At 41.8% G+C, this 16,029-nt stretch overlaps 1 protein-coding gene across 1 annotated transcript in view; it reads right to left on the reverse strand.

Annotated features, from left to right (window-relative positions):
- Positions 1 to 11,552, reverse strand: part of LOC142209971 (transmembrane channel-like protein 1) — a 70,264-nt gene extending 58,712 nt beyond the window's left edge. Inside the window, exons 1-3 of the mRNA XM_075279008.1 lie at positions 11,516 to 11,552; positions 4,126 to 4,152; positions 1,840 to 2,083 (exon numbers count right to left, since the gene is read on the reverse strand). Of these exons, the coding sequence (XP_075135109.1) occupies positions 1,840 to 2,083; positions 4,126 to 4,152; positions 11,516 to 11,552 (308 nt within the window). The remainder of the gene's footprint in view (positions 1 to 1,839; positions 2,084 to 4,125; positions 4,153 to 11,515) is intronic.
- Between the last annotated feature and the right edge of the window lie 4,477 nt (positions 11,553 to 16,029).

The following is a 16,029-nucleotide window of genomic DNA, read 5'->3' on the forward strand; positions in this document are numbered from 1 at the left end:
CTGAGTGGTGAGAAACGCCCTCCCTCCTTCCTGACAGTACTCATCTATAGATTAGTACTGGGGGGGGGGTTGTCGGTAAGGAACGCCCTCTCTGACAGTATGCTACACACAGTACTGTCACGAGGGTAGTTTCAGTTAGACTGACAGGAACACACTTCTTACAGTGAAGAGCTATAGGTAATGGCACTGATATCTCTTGACCCGGGACATATAACTGGAAAGCCAATAGCTAAATTCAGCACACTGTCATCTTTCTAGCTGTATATGTGCTCAAGAACATGAAAGGTCTTCTTTAAGGCTGGGGTCCCACATTGCGCAAACACTGTATTTACATTACCCGCAAAGTAAATGAGATTCCACATTGCACATTCCACACATTGCAGAAAAAAATCTTCAAAGGAAATACTGAAATTTTGCAAATCGCAGCATATCAATTATTCCTACAGAAACGCTGGCATTTTCCATAACATTATAATAGGGGCAGAAAGTTTGCAGAGGAAAACTCTGTAGACTTTGGGTGCATTCACACGATGTCTTTTGGCTTTTAATGTGCCACGTAGACGCCGCGGGATCTTTTGCGGGCCGTATATGCTCCCATTGTTTTCAATGGGAGTCGGTACCGTATACGCGGCGCTATTTTGCGGCCGCCGCAAAATCACGGCCGCAAAATAGCGCCGCATATACGGTACGGCTCCCATTGAAATCAATGGGAGCGTATACGGCCCGCAAAAGATCCCGCGGTGTCTACGTGGCACATTAAAAGCCAAAAGACATCGTGTGAATGCACCCAAAGTCTACAGAGTTTTCCTCTGCAAACTTTCTGCCCCTATTATAATGTTATGGAAAATGCCAGCGTTTCTGTAGGAATAATTACGTGCCAAAAGACATCGTGTGAATGCACCCTTTGTGTGAAAAACGCTGCGGAAAAAAAATTTAATGTGTTTTCCTAGAACACATATAAAAGTAGTTAAATACTGTGAAACACATACATGTTAGGTATCCCTGTGTCCGAAAATGCCCCCTCTACAAATCTATGAAAATATTTTTCCTGTACGGTAAACGCCGTAGCGGGAAAAAAAGTCAAAAGTGCCAAATCGCCATTTTTTTCACTGTTTTGCCTCTGATAAAAATTTGAATAAAAAGTGATCGAAGCAATACCAATTCCCCAAAATGGTAGAACTGGAAAGTACACCCGGCCTCGCAAAAAGAGACGACCTATAAATCCCCATACACAAAAGTATAAAAAAGTTATGGGTGTCAAAATATGCCGACTTTTAGAAAAAAAAATTGTCACAATTTGGATTTTTAAGGGGTTAAAATGTAAATAAAACCATATAAACTAGGTATCCTTGGAATCGTACCAAAACATAGAATAAAGGTGACACGTCATTTTGGCTGCACAGTGAACGCCGAAAAAACGAATCCCGTAAGAAAATCGCACATATGCACTTTTTCTTCAAATCCACCTCATTCTGATTTTTTTTCCAGCTTCCCAGTACATTATACAGATTGGCAGCATCATGAAGAAAAAATTGTCCCACAAACATTAAGACCTCATATGGCTCTGAGAGCAGAGAAATAGAAAAGTTATGGAGTTTGGAAGGAGGGGAGTCAAAAATGAAAATCAAAAAATGCCATCGGCGGGAAGGAGTTAAACAGTAGTCCTCAAAGTTTTAAATTTTATAGGAGATGTGGTATTCATAAAAAAGTGGAAATATAATGTTGCAATTTTAGGTATAGAAAAAAACTACGAGGAGGGCAGTTTATAATGACGTTACACACAATATGTTAATAGCAATTATCATGCATGTAAAGGTAAGGTAATGTTATTATTATTACCCATCTGCATCCTTTTTCTTTTTATTCTTGGCATTTTCCCTTGCTTTGCGGTTAGCTGCTCCAGCTCCTTTCCTCCCTTTTCTTCCTTTAGGACTACCTTCTCCATCCTCTTCATCTCCCTCCTCATTTGTGGGAGTTTGGTCCTCATCATCAGATTCTGCCAACCAAGGCTTCATATTAGGTACTCTCCAATTTTTCTCTCTACGCTTTGGAGGTTGATTTTCCTCTTCAGAGTCTTCCTTTTCTTCTTTAATATAAAAGAAATGTAAATTTCTATAAGACTGAAGCCTGGACAAGCTATCACACCTCACCAAAGCACTTCCCCCCTCATAAAAAGAGTGTAAAGTGGCACACTTCTTGGCACATGGACGCCCATTTTCACCATATTTGCCACTTTCAAAAAAGTGGGTGGAACAGAGAGGGGATCAAGGTGGGACAGAATAAAAAAAAAAATCAGATTCTGCATCAAAATCCGTCTGCAAAAAACTCTGTGTGAACATACACTTAAATATTCTCTTTTCCTAATGCCTGACACAAGTAAACAATTGAGAGAGAATTCTACAAAAGGTGACTACATTATTGAACTTTGTTCTACTCCTTATACCATTTCTACTAATCTGTTAAAACACATAATAAAATTAGTGCAAGGAAAGCATGAAGGAGCTGCCCATTGAAACTCCCCCAGGTTTTACCAGGAATTTTTTGTAACTCTTTGATATTTATACTATATAACATATAAAGTATTTTGAGTAGTGGGAAAAGACAGGCACCACACTACCAAAGTTTTAAAATGCAACTCCCATTTTATTTATTTTCTATTGTGTTGGGGATTGTTTGGAGAAACTTTTTGTAATATAAGGGCTAGTTCGCACATAAATTACGTGTGGCTTAATTTGGTCCGGTTTTTGGACCTTGACACATTTTTTGGAGCGTTTTCTGGAGCAGTTTTTAGTAAAAACAGCTTCAGAAAATGCCAGGTGGTTTCCCCCTCCCCCGGCGGGTTGTGTTTAAATCCTGTGCGTGCACAGTATCGTTCCCTCTGGAGCGTTATTGCGCACGCTCTGGCGCCATGCTCAGTATGCTCAGTTCCCCTTAGAACTACGACAAAAACGGCACCGAATCGTGGCCCGGAGGGAGCACTACTGTGCACACGTGCGATTTAAACACAACCCGCTGGTGAAAAGAAGAAGGGGGCATGGAAGGAGGACGTTGCTGGAAGAAGACACCAGAGGAAGGCGGGACCGAAGATGACGTCCACCAGTGCACGAACTGCCCACCGTGCACGGTAAGTATAATTTGCATATATGTTTTTACGGTCTTAGTTAGGGTTGAGCTGATCTTGAGATTTCAAGATCGATTTTAAAATCCGATTTCCGATCATTTTCCAGCCGATCTCGATCCTGATCGTGATCGTGAAATTTGCTCAATCGCCGATCTTTATCCGATCCTTTCCGAACCCGATCCTCAACCCTAGTCAATGCTTCTCTATGGGAAAAGTCACTTTTAGGGTTGAGCCGATCTTGAGATAACCTCTGATCTCGATCCCGCTGGAAAAGATCGGGTCGGAAATTCCGATCACGATCGTGAAATTTACTCGATCGCCGATCGAAATCTTTTCCGATCCCGATTGCTCAACCCTAGTCTTAGTTTAAAACGGGGGGGGGGGGGGGATTTTAAAATGCCATTAACGGTGTCTGAATAACCCTATTCAGGCATGTGTAGGGCTCATACGGCATAATTTTGCTAATAAAGCCCCTTTAAGATACAGGACAAACTCTTAGGGTAAGTTCACATTGAGTTTTTTGAGGCCGTATTCGCCTCGAAATCCTGACCAAAAAGACGGCTCCCATTTATTTAAATGGCAGCGGCTTAGGAGCGAGATGCTCATTCTTCAGGCCGTTTCGAGTCGCAATTCGGCCTGAAGACACTCCGTCCTCTGGACTAGGCCCATTCATTGCGAAGTGCACGGCTGGATGCCGGTGCAGTGCACCGGCTTTCTGTCGAGGCGACCCGGCTTTTGGATCAGAACCTGAGGCAGCCTCAACCTCAAGTTCCACTCCAAAAAAACCCAGTGTGAACTTACCCTTACTAGTGGGAACTTTCCAGCCTGTGTTCTATTAAAGGGAAGTTAATTACATAAAAGCAAAAAAAAAGAAACAAATGTAAGTTTTACTTTAAAAATAAAAATATGGTTTGTAAAACTTTAAAAATCTGTGCAGACACAAGTGCTGGTCTAGCAGCATGTGTGAACTTTTACATACCAGAAAAATCTATCGTATATCTTACCTTCATTTTCTTCCACCTCAATTTGTACTGTGGACAAAAAGAAATACAAGAATTGATATGTGTGCATTGAATCATTACTGTATCAACTTGGTATAAATAGAAAAAATATACCCTAAAATCAGTTTTCATAAAATGTGTATGTTTATGTACCTGAATAAGAACTAAATATTAACCCTCATTTATAGTATGAAAGCTAAATTACTTAAATTGCATTTCTAATGGTAAAAGTACAATATGTTTAGCATGTAGAGGGTAAAAAGTTATCTAAGAAACTGACCTAAATTTAACTAAAAGCTCAAAATCAAAATTTCTGACCATAACACATACAGTGTTGGCCAAAAGTATTGGCACCCCTGCAATTCTGTCAGATAATACTCATTTTCTTCCAGAAAATGATTGCAATCACAAATTCTTTGGTATTATTATCTTCATTTAATTTGTCTTGAATGGAAAACCACAAAAAGAATTGTCAAAAAGACAAATTGGATATAATTCCACAGCAAACATAAAAGGGGTGGACAAAAGTATTGGCACTGTTTGAAAAATCATGTGATGCTTTCCTAATTTTTGTAATTAACAGCACCTGTTACTTACCTGAGGCACCTAACAGGTGGTGGCAATAACTAAATCACACTTACAGCCAGTTGAAATGGATTAAAGTTGACTCAACCACTGTCCTGTGTCCTTGTGTGACCACATTGAGCATGGAGAAAAGAAAGAAGACCAAAGAACTGTCTGAGGATTTGAGAAGCAAAATTGTGAGGAAGCATGAGCAATCTCAAGGCTACAAGTCCATCTCCAAAGACCTGAATGTTCCTGTGTCTACCATGCACAGTGTCATCAAGAAGTTTAAAGCCCACGGCACTGTGGCTAACCTCCCTAGATGTGGACGGAAAAAAAAAATTGACGAGAGATTTCAATGCAAGATTGTGCGGATGGTAGATAAAGAACCTCGACTAACATCCAAACAAGTTCAAGCTGCCCTGCAGTCCGAGGGTACAGCAGTGTCAACCCGTACTATCCGTCGGTGTCTGAATGAAAAGGGACTGTATGGTAGGATACCCAGGAAGACCCCACTTCTTACCCAGAGACATAAAAAAGCCAGGCTGGAGTTTGCCAAAACTTACCTGAGAAAGCCAAAAACGTTTTGGAAGAATGTTCTCTGGTCAGATGAGACAAAAGTAGAGCTTTTTGGGAAAAGGCATCAACATAGAGTTTACAGGAAAAAAAAGAGGCCTTCAAAGAAAAGAACACAGTCCGTACAGTCAAACATGGCGGAGGTTCCCTGATGTTTTTGGGTTGCTTTGCTGCCTCTGGCACTGGACTGCTTGACCGTGTGCATGGCATTATAAATTCTGAAGACTACCAACAAATTTTGCAGCATAATGTAGGGCCCAGTGTGAGAAAGCTGGGTCTCCCTCAGAGGTCATGGGTCTTCCAGCAGGACAATGACCCAAAACACACTTCAAAAAGCACTAGAAAATGGTTTGAGAGAAAGCACTGGAGACTTCTAAAGTGGCCAGCAATGAGTCCAGACCTGAATCCCATAGAACACCTGTGGAGAGATCTCAAAATGGCAGTTTGGAGAAGGCCCCCTTCACATCTCAGGGACCTGGAGCAGTTTGCCAAAGAAGAATGGTCTAAAATTCCAGCAGAGCATTGTAAGAAACTCATTGATGGTTACCGGAAGCGGTTGTGCACAGTTATTTTGTCTAAAGGTTGTGCTACCAAGTATTAGGCTGAGGGTGCCAATATTTTTGTCCAGGCCATTTTTGGAGTTTTGTGTAAAATGATCAATGATTTGACTTTTTTTTTTCATTCTCTTTTGTGTTTTTTCATTGCAAGCAAAATAAATGAGGATATTACCAAAGAGTTTGTGCTTGTAATCATTTTCTGGAAGAAACTGAGTATTATCAGACAGAATTGCAGGGGTGCCAATACTTTTGGCCAACACTGTATATAACATGGAATAAATACACAAAACAATATTGTCATGCTGTGTATAGTTCTGTCTCTATCATTTGGGTCTATAAACTATATATCTATAATTCTTATACAAATGTGTTTTTATTGATCACATTGTGCTTTCAATTCATTGTATAAGACTCTGTTCACATGTACTTCTGACAACTTTGCTGACAAGAATTGCACATTTGCATCAAGACAATGGACAATGGAAACCACCAAAGGCTAATCTCATCATAAATCAATGATGCCAGTTGGCATCTCTGTTATCTATTGTTCAAAGCAAGGTATCAATGATGCCAGTTGGTATCACGGATAAAGATAAAGACATATGGGGACTTTGTTGATTTTTTCTTTTTTGTTGAAGTGGTCCCTTTATATTTTCCATTCCTTTTAAACTACTCCTGGCTTTGGCTCAAATGAAAACACTGCAAAATCTGCACCAAGAAAGCAACAAAAGCTCCATGAGCTCAGGGGCTGGAATAGATTTGTGGTATAATTTATATCAGCTTCCAACTCTGCTCACTGTCTAAAAAAAAGTGGCGAATGGGGTGCAGAGACCGAGATGAGCCACAATGTGTAAAGTTGAAGTCCCATTTTTGGCCCTTTTGAGGCATCCGCTTCAGTCAAAATGAGCCCATGTGTATTGTCAGCCTAAGGCCGGGGCCCCATGGGACAGAAATGCCGTAATTTGCCCAGCGTTTCACAGTAAAGGCAAATTGGATGGGATGCTAGCAAATCCCATGTCTACTTTGCAGTAAAATAGAAAGGTAGAAGAGTATGGGTGGGCACTCACCAATCAGTAGACGGCACTTTTCTTCTTTATGTAAAAAAATGCCTTTATTAGAACATAGTAAAACAAATCCTCAGGGAGGGAGAGATGACATAGTTTGGCAGAAAAAACAGGCAACAGCCGTTTCGCGTTGTCAAACGCTTTTTCAAGCCTAATATGCAATACCATATGTTGCACCCCGTGTCCTTTAAGTACAACACTCAAGTTGAATCAGATTGGAAATCTCATATGTCAATCACCAGAAAGACCAATCACAAATAGGTTTCACTACCTCAGGACGGACCTGAAGGAGAACTACAACACAAACAGGCCACACCTAATGGGAGAATCTGAAACGCACCAATAGTTACCTAGCATCACGAATGCTGATGAATTCACATGGCCCGGACGCAGAAGGCGACCAATCGACATCCCGCCGACGCACATACTTCCCTACCACACTGCGCACGTAGGGTATAGGGCAGAGTGTTAACCACGCCCATCTGGGGAGAAAAGTGAAAACGAACAACTCAACCGGCCCAAATGTAGAGGCAAAATGTTTGTTTTCCTATCTATGTCTCCGTGAGCCCGCCCTGCCAACGAATAGGAACCAGTCCCTTGATGTTTCCTTTTTTCTTCTCAGGTGGGCGTGGCTATTGTTCCGTTCAGCACACTCCATGCGCAATGCGACAAGAAGGCATGCGCATCGGCGAGAGGCCGATTGGTTGCCTCTACATTTGGGCCGGTTGAGTTGTTCGTTTTTACTTTTCTCCCCAGATGGGCGTGGTTAACACTCTGCCCTATACCCTACGTGCGCAGTGTGGTAGGGAAGTATGTGCGTCGGCGGGATGTCGATTGGTCGCCTTCTGCGTCCGGGCCATGTGAATTCATCAGCATTCGTGATGCTAGGTAACTATTGGTGCGTTTCAGATTCTCCCATTAGGTGTGGCCTGTTTTTGTTGTAGTTCTCCTTCAGGTCCGTCCTGAGGTAGTGAAACCTATTTGTGATTGGTCTTTCTGGTGATTGACATATGAGATTTCCAATCTGATTCAACTTGAGTGTTGTACTTAAAGGACACGGGGTGCAACATATGGTATTGCATATTAGGCTTGAAAAAGCGTTTGACAACGCGAAACGGCTGTTGCCTGTTTTTTCTGCCAAACTATGCCATCTCTCCCTCCCTGAGGATTTGTTTTACTATGTTCTAATAAAAGCATTTTTTTACATAAAGAAGAAAAGTGCCGTCTACTGATTGGTGAGTGCCCACCCATACTCTTCTACCTTTCTATTTTTCATTATTGATTTTTCTAAGGGTTGTGAGCACCACCGTTTGTCAGAAGTGTTTCCGATCATAAAGGACTTATTGTTTACAGTGGATAACTACTTTTTGTCGTGATTATTGAAGTGAGCAGTGCCGTCTACTTTTGCGCTCTGTTTTCGGTCTACTTTACAGTAAAATCCAAAGCACGGACACGCCACATTTTCCAAAACTGGCGGGGCTTTCGAAATCGCAGCATGTCAATTATACCTACGGAGACGACGGCGGCTTCCCCATAGATATAATTGTAGCAGAAAGTCCATGGAGGAAAACGCTACGAACTTTCTGTCTAATGCGCTGCGGGAAGAACTGCGATGCATTGCCACAGCCCATGGGACCTTAGCCTAAAAAAGCTTTAAAAAAAACATATTTATCAATGTTATACTACCTATATGCCTTTTTATACTTGACGGTTTATTATTTTATCTTTTTATTTCGAGAAATTTCCTATGCTATGGCTAGCTGCATGGGACGAATTGTCGTAGGTTTATATATGTCCAACCAACATCAGATAATCCAAAATCTGCCACTTCAGAAGTCTTGCATATGACCAGCCTTATGAGTGTATTATAATATGAGTGTATTATACTCACTCATATTCATAATTTATAGTACAGACCAAAAGTTTGGACACACCTTCTCATTCAAAGAGTTTTCTGTATTTTCATGACTATGAAAATTGTAGATTCACACTGAAGGCATCAAAACTAGGAATTAACACATGTGGAATTATATACTTAACAAAAAAGTGTGAAACAGCTGAAAATATGTCTTATATTCTAGGTTCTTCAAAGTAGCCACCTTTTGCATTGATTATTGCTTTGCACAGTCTTGGCATTCTCTTGATGAGCTTCAAGAGGTAGTCACCTGAGATGGTCTTCCAACAGTCTTGAAGGAGTTCCCAGAGATGCTTAGCACTTCTTGGCCCTTTTGCCTTCTCTCTGCGGTCCAGCTCACCACAAACCATATCAATTGGGTTCAGGTCTGATGACTGTGGAGGCCAGATCATCTGGTGTAGCACCCCATCACTCTCCTTTTTGGTCAAATAGTCCTTAGACAGCCTGGAGGTGTGTTTGTGGTCATTGTCCTTTTGAAAAATAAATGATGGTCCAACTAAACACAAACCAGATGGAATAGCATGCCGCTGCAAGCTGCTGTAGTAGCCATGCTGGTTGAGTAAGCCTTCAATCTTGAATAAATCCCCAAAAGTGTCACCAGCAAAGCACCCCCACACCATCACACCTCCTCCTCCATGCTTCACAGTGGGAACCAGGCATGTGGAGTCCATCCGTTCACCTTTTCTGTGTCGCACAAAGACACGGTGGTTGGAACCAAAGATCTCAAATTTGGACTCATCAGACCAAAGCACAGACTTCAACTGGTCTAATGTCCATTCCTTGTGTTCTTTAGCCCAAACAAGTCTCTTCTGCTTGTTGCCTGTCCCCTTAGCAGTGGTTTTCTAGCAGCTATTTTACCATGAACGCCTGCAGCACAAAGTCTTCTCTTAACAGCTGTTGTAGAGATGTGTCTGCTGCTAGAACTCTGTGTGGCATTGACCTGGTCTCTAATCTGAGCTGCTGTTTCTGAGGCTGGTGACTCAGATGAAATTATCCTGCGCAGCAGAGGTGACTCTTGGTCTTCCTTTCCTGGGGCGGTCCTCATGTGAGCCAGTTTCTTTGTAGCGCTTGATGGTTTTTGCAACTGCACTTGGGGACACTTTCAAAGTTTTCCCAATTTTTCGGACTGACTGACCTTCATTTCTTAGGCTACATTCCCACTGAGTAACGCTGGCGTTTTTTGTGCTTATTTTGGCACGTAGCGCCGCGTAAACGCGGCGTTTACACTGCGTTTGCACCGCGTTTGCGCCGTACAACGCGACCGCAAAATAGTGCAGCGCAAACGCGGCGTTTACGCGGCGCTACGTGCCAAAATAAGCACAAAAAACGCCAGCGTTACTCAGTGTGAATGGAGCCTTAAAGTAATGATGGCCACTCATTTTTCTTTACTTAGCTGCTTTTTTTCTTGCCATAATACAAATTTTAACAGTCTATTCAGTAGGACTATCAGCTGTGTATCCACCTGACTTCTGCACAACACAACTGATGGTCCCAACCCCATTTATAACTGTAAACAAGTGCGACACACTGAGATGTGTTCGATTATGTTTTTTATTCAATCTTTGTAGAACTATTTCACCTGAGGAAGGGCGAAGTGTGTGCCCAAAATGAATTGTGTGTGAGTTTTCCAATAAAGTTGTGTGTTTTCTTCATCCATTTGGCTAAAGCGCGAGTCCTTTTCCAAACAGATTTTTCACCATTAATCTGCTCTTCTGGTCCTTCATAACATTCCATATACACCCATGAGGTGTAAGGCACCCTGCAGCTACATCCTATTCAGAGAGGGATCCGCTGCTAAACGATCCCACTGCTGATAGAAGAGTTGTGTAATCACAACTCATAAAGGTGAGCCATACTCTTAACATACCGAATCCATTCCCAAACAGTTCTACACTATGGGCCGCTCGGTATCCCCTCCGTTTTGTTTTTGAGATTCACTTATTAAACCTGACAGGGCACACCTGTGAAGTGAAAAACCATTTCAGGTGACTACCTCTTGAAGCTCATCAAGAGAATGCCAAGAGTGTGCAAAGCAGTAATCAAAACAAAAGCTGGCTACTTTGAAGAACCTAGAATATAAGACATATTTTCAGCTGTTTCACACTTTTTTGTTAAGTATATAATTCCACAAGTGTTAATTCCTAGTTTTGATGCCTTCAGTGTGAGTCTACAATTTTCATAGTCATGAAAATACAGAAAACTCTGAATGAGAAAGTGTGTCCAAACTTTTGGTCTGTACTGTATACCAAAGTAGGACATTCTACTGGTGTAAAAAGTAGTATATGCAATGCTAGTAAAATAGTACTAGTATAAATAGTACTAGAACAAAAAGTACTAATCAATATATTATAGACAGTAGAATAAATTGTTCTAGTACAAATATAATTAAAGATAGAACTGCTGTAGACAGTACACATGCTAATAGAAATAGAAGTATAAGTAGTACCAGAATAACAAATAGCATTCAATGTACTAGTACAAATATAAAAAGTAGTAATATTAGTGTACATACTGTAGTGCCAGTCTAAAGAGTAATATACATAGCACTAGTGTAAATGGTATAACATACAATACATAGTGTGAGTATAAACAACAGTATAAATAGTACTTCTAGTGTAAAGAGCACTAAATATTTTGATAGAAATCCATTGAAATATTTGGAATTAAATGTAGGAAGAAACAACCGAAATAAAGTTGCACAATCAGTTTAGCATTACCTTCATTTTCAGAGGCAAGTTTTTGGTGTCTGGGCATTCCTTCTCTGGTCCAAACGAAAGTTCCGTCCCTTTACTTTTTTTTTTTGTAAAGTTAAAAAAAAAAAAAAAAAAAAAACAGGATAAAGGAGGATAAACGTCTAGCACTAGTAGTGGTGCATCTGCCAATGAGAGGACCAATGGTGTAATGTCACTTGTTGAAATATGAGAATAGACTAATTTCCCATCTCATTAAGATTTCATGAATGTTTAGTTTATCACTTAGAATTGCAGTGCTAAGGTCAAAAGGGTAAAAAGTTTCCTTTGTTAACTTTCAAGACCAGTAAAGAAAATTTACAGCGTTTCTTTTCTTGAAGATGATGATAGGAATGCGTTACATAAAATTCCAATGTGAATGTGGCTCATACCACCATATAAAGTGCGGCTTATCTCAGTACTGAGTTGCTGTAATATTTTGAGCATATAACATTTTACATTACCAGTGGGTGGCAGGAGAATAACCTGTAATATCAGACCATAGCAGTTTTATTCAGTTGCTATGTGGATACATGAGCCTTGTGGATAAAAGCTCTAACAAGTATACCATGTTCAGACAGCAGGTGTTTTACATTGCAGTCAGCATACCGTCTAGCCACAACAGCTATCCCATCTATTCTGTTCATATGAACCTCTAACTGAACGTTATAGGATCTCGGTGAGGACAGATATGAGACTGATACACGGTGATCAATTGCTTTTAAGCTGCCAACAGTTCCAAAGAGCAGACAACCTCCTGCAGCCTGAGACAGTGTTCTAGGTGGACATCAGATAAGAAAGTGATATAGCCATTGTAGGTAAGGAAATATTTATATGTTATACATACCCAGTGCTAAACACAGAGAAGGCTATACCTATATGTTACAAGTTAGCTATGGGCAGCAAAGATATTTCCAAAATAAATTTACATTTCACTAGCTGATCATATTTGATTGGGCAGAGACATGACATTCTGCTGTATTTTCAAGTTAAATGCACACAGTATTTTCTATGGGTACTGTATGTGTGTGAACAGCACATATAGGAAAATTTAAGTGAATCCAGTCTGTTATCTCTATTGGCACTTATTGGCCTGCCTGAACTATATCACTATCCAGCGGCAAGACAAGCTATTTTACCAACCAGTGAAAGATTTCTTGTACCCCATATTATTGGCACAAGGGATACACATATATGATGCCATTCACTTCAGTTTTTATGTAAGTGAGGAAGATAAGCAGGTGCAGAGACAGTGAATTCAATGTCAGTGAATATTGCTACATTCACATAGAGGACACAGGACCTCTGAATAGGAGAAATGTTGTTATGGGGTAAAATTAATTATTTGTGTTTATTAGAGATGAGCGAACACTATTTGAAACGGCCGTTTTGAATAGCATGCACCCATAGGAATGAATGGAAGCGGCCGGCACACTGACTTTGCCGGCGGCCGGCCGCTTAACCCCCTGCGTGCCAGCTGCGTCCATTCATTCCTATGGGTGCGTGCTATTCGAAACGGGAGTTTCGAATAGTGTTTGCTCATCTGTAGTATTTATAGAACGACCCATAAATTCTACTTTACTAAACACATAGAATTGCACAGCAGTCACTCAATTTCCAAATCAGCTAAATAGTAAATGTAATCAGCAGCAAACAAAGAAGTATGGCAGCATGTAGCAATAAAGATGGAATAATTTTATTAGGCTAAACGACAGTATCCAGTGATGGCGAACCTTTTAGAGACTGTGCCCAAACTGCAACTCAAAACCCACTAAATTATTGTAAAGTGCTAACATGGCAATTTAACCTTAACACTGTGCAGATACACAATTGCAGATAGTTACAGACCCGAAAAACAGACGTGTGAATGGGGTTTTACAGAGCTTTCAATGATACAAACAACTTTGTACTGAAAGGTAGATCATTGCATTTGGTACTTTTGAACAATTAATGTTCACTATTTACATTGCACAGGATTTGTTTTATAGTGACCGTGCAATGTTATTACAGCCTGTACTAATATCACCTGTCTGCTATAAAACAGATACTGTGTGATATAAATAAAGAAGGGCCCCAAAACAGTACAATCTGCCCCACAGTGGCCCAATTACTGTACAATCTGCTCCAGGCTGTACAATGTGCTCCACAGTGGCCCACACACAGTATTACATGCTCCACAGTGGGCCCCCATACAGTATTATATACTCCACAGTAGGCATCACACATAGTATTATATATTCCACAGTAGGTCTTCCCCCACAGTATTATATGCTCTATAGTAGGCCTCCAACATTATTTTATGATCCACAATAGACCCCCACACAGTATTATATGCTCCACAGTACACCCCCACACAGTATTATATGCTACACAGTACACCCCCACACACAGTATTACATGCTCCACAGTAGCCCCCCTCCCCACAGTGTTATTTGCGCCACAGTAGGTCCCCCACACAGTATTATATGCTCCACAGTAGGCCCCCCACACAGTATTATATGCTCCACAGTAAGCCCCACACAGAATTATATGCCTCACATTATGCCTCTCATACAGTATTATGTGAACTACAGTAACCCACCACAGTATTATGTAGAGGGGATGGGGGAGGGGAAGTTCAGGTTCAACTTGCAGATATTTAACAAAAGATGTTTCCAAACTCACGTTCCTGAAGACAGCCAATGTATGGAAAATCTTCACGGCCCGAAGACATGTATCCAAGAAATCCGCAGTGTAAAAAATCCAGCAAAGACTTCTTCCATAAAATTTAACTTTTAATAAAGATGCAATTAAAAATCACAAAATTCTTCAGCAAGCATTTTTACATAGGTGGAGTTATGCAGTGAGCCACATGGGTGACTAGTTAGCTTACGCGTTTCGGAATAAAGCTTCCTTAGTCGTAGCCTGTCAGACACCATTGACTATAATTTGGTCTGTTGCATGTTTGTTATTTTTAATCTGAAACTGGCAGAGGAAAATGTCCAGAGCAGTCCAGACACTGGGCACAGATGTGACTGTAGCCTAAAAGATAATAAACAAGAAGCAAGCCTGGGTAACCCAATGTCATGCTAGCTGTCACCCCAAGTTATACAGACAAATCAAAAATGATGGAAACCAGGCAGACTTCTGGAGTCCAATGGGCTAAATGGCATAGCATGTAATGAACATTTAGGTTGAAGTCCCACGTTGGGAAAACGCTGCGCTTTACAGTACATAGTGCATAGTGGATGTGGACTAACCTCATCCATATATCTGTGAATTCAGCGCACTGTCAGCTTTCCAGCAGTATATAGAACTGTCTGTGCCCAAATCGGTGAAGGGTCCTCTTTAAGGAGCCCAACAATTGCAGAGTTTCCACTGTGTGTATTTTTCTGCAATCTGTGACTGTAATATGCTGCAGTTTTTGCCACATGGGGCCTTAAGGAGTCTAGAAAAACCGAGGGAGTTGGGTGACCTAATAAGTAGCAGGGATGTCACATACACACAGTGCTAGTTACTCTTCTAGTAGCGTTTATTATTAGAGCAGATACTCGCATACAAACATCCATTTACTAAAGGATGAGTATGTAATCTCTGTGTATAATGTCATTTTGAGTATACCACACTATGTATATCTGCTGTATCCATACCTCCCAACCGTCCCGATTTCCGCGGGACAGTCACGATTTGGGTGACATGTCCCGCGGTCCCGGTTGGAGGGAGGTATGTCCCGATTTCAACTCAGATCTGCGTCCAGAGGACGCAGATCTGAGTTGAACACATATGCGACTGAAGCAAGGAGCTGACACAGGTCAGCTCCTCACTTCGCCGCTGCCCGCCTCTCTCCCTGACACATGCGGCTGAAGCTGCTCGCGTGCTCGCTTCGCCGCTGCGTCTCTCTCTCGCTGACACATGCGGCTGAAGCGAGGAGCTGACCTCGAGGAGCTGACACAGGTCAGCTCCTTGCTTCAGCCGCATGTGTCAGCGAGAGAGAGACGCAGCGGCGAAGCGAGCACGCGAGCAGCTTCAGCCGCATATGTCAGGGAGAGAGGCGGGCAGCGGCGAAGCGAGGAGCTGACCTGTGTCAGCTCCTTCCTTCAGCCGCATGTGTCAGTGAGAGAGGTGGGCAGAGAGCGGCGAGGGAGCGGAGGAGAAGGTAAGTTTAATGTGGAGGTGGAACGTGAATCTGGGGGCAGATGAAGGAGAGGACGGCATGACACTGGGGGCAGAGATGGAGAGGACATGAATCTGGGGGCAGAGATGGAGTGGACATGAAACTGGGGGCAGAGATGGGGGACATGAATCTGGGGGCAGAGATGGAGAGGACATGAATCTGAGGGCAGAGATGGGGGACATGAATCTGGGGCAGAGATGGGGGACATGAATCTGGGGGCAGAGATGGAGAGGACATGAATTTGGGGGCAGAGATGGAGGGACATGAATCTGGGGGCAGAGATGTGGGGACATGAATCTGGGGCAGAGATGGAGAGGACATGAATTTGGGGGCAGAGATGGAGGGACAT

The sequence above is a fragment of the Leptodactylus fuscus genome, chromosome 1, assembly GCF_031893055.1.
Source record: "Leptodactylus fuscus isolate aLepFus1 chromosome 1, aLepFus1.hap2, whole genome shotgun sequence".
NCBI lineage: Eukaryota > Metazoa > Chordata > Amphibia > Anura > Leptodactylidae > Leptodactylus > Leptodactylus fuscus.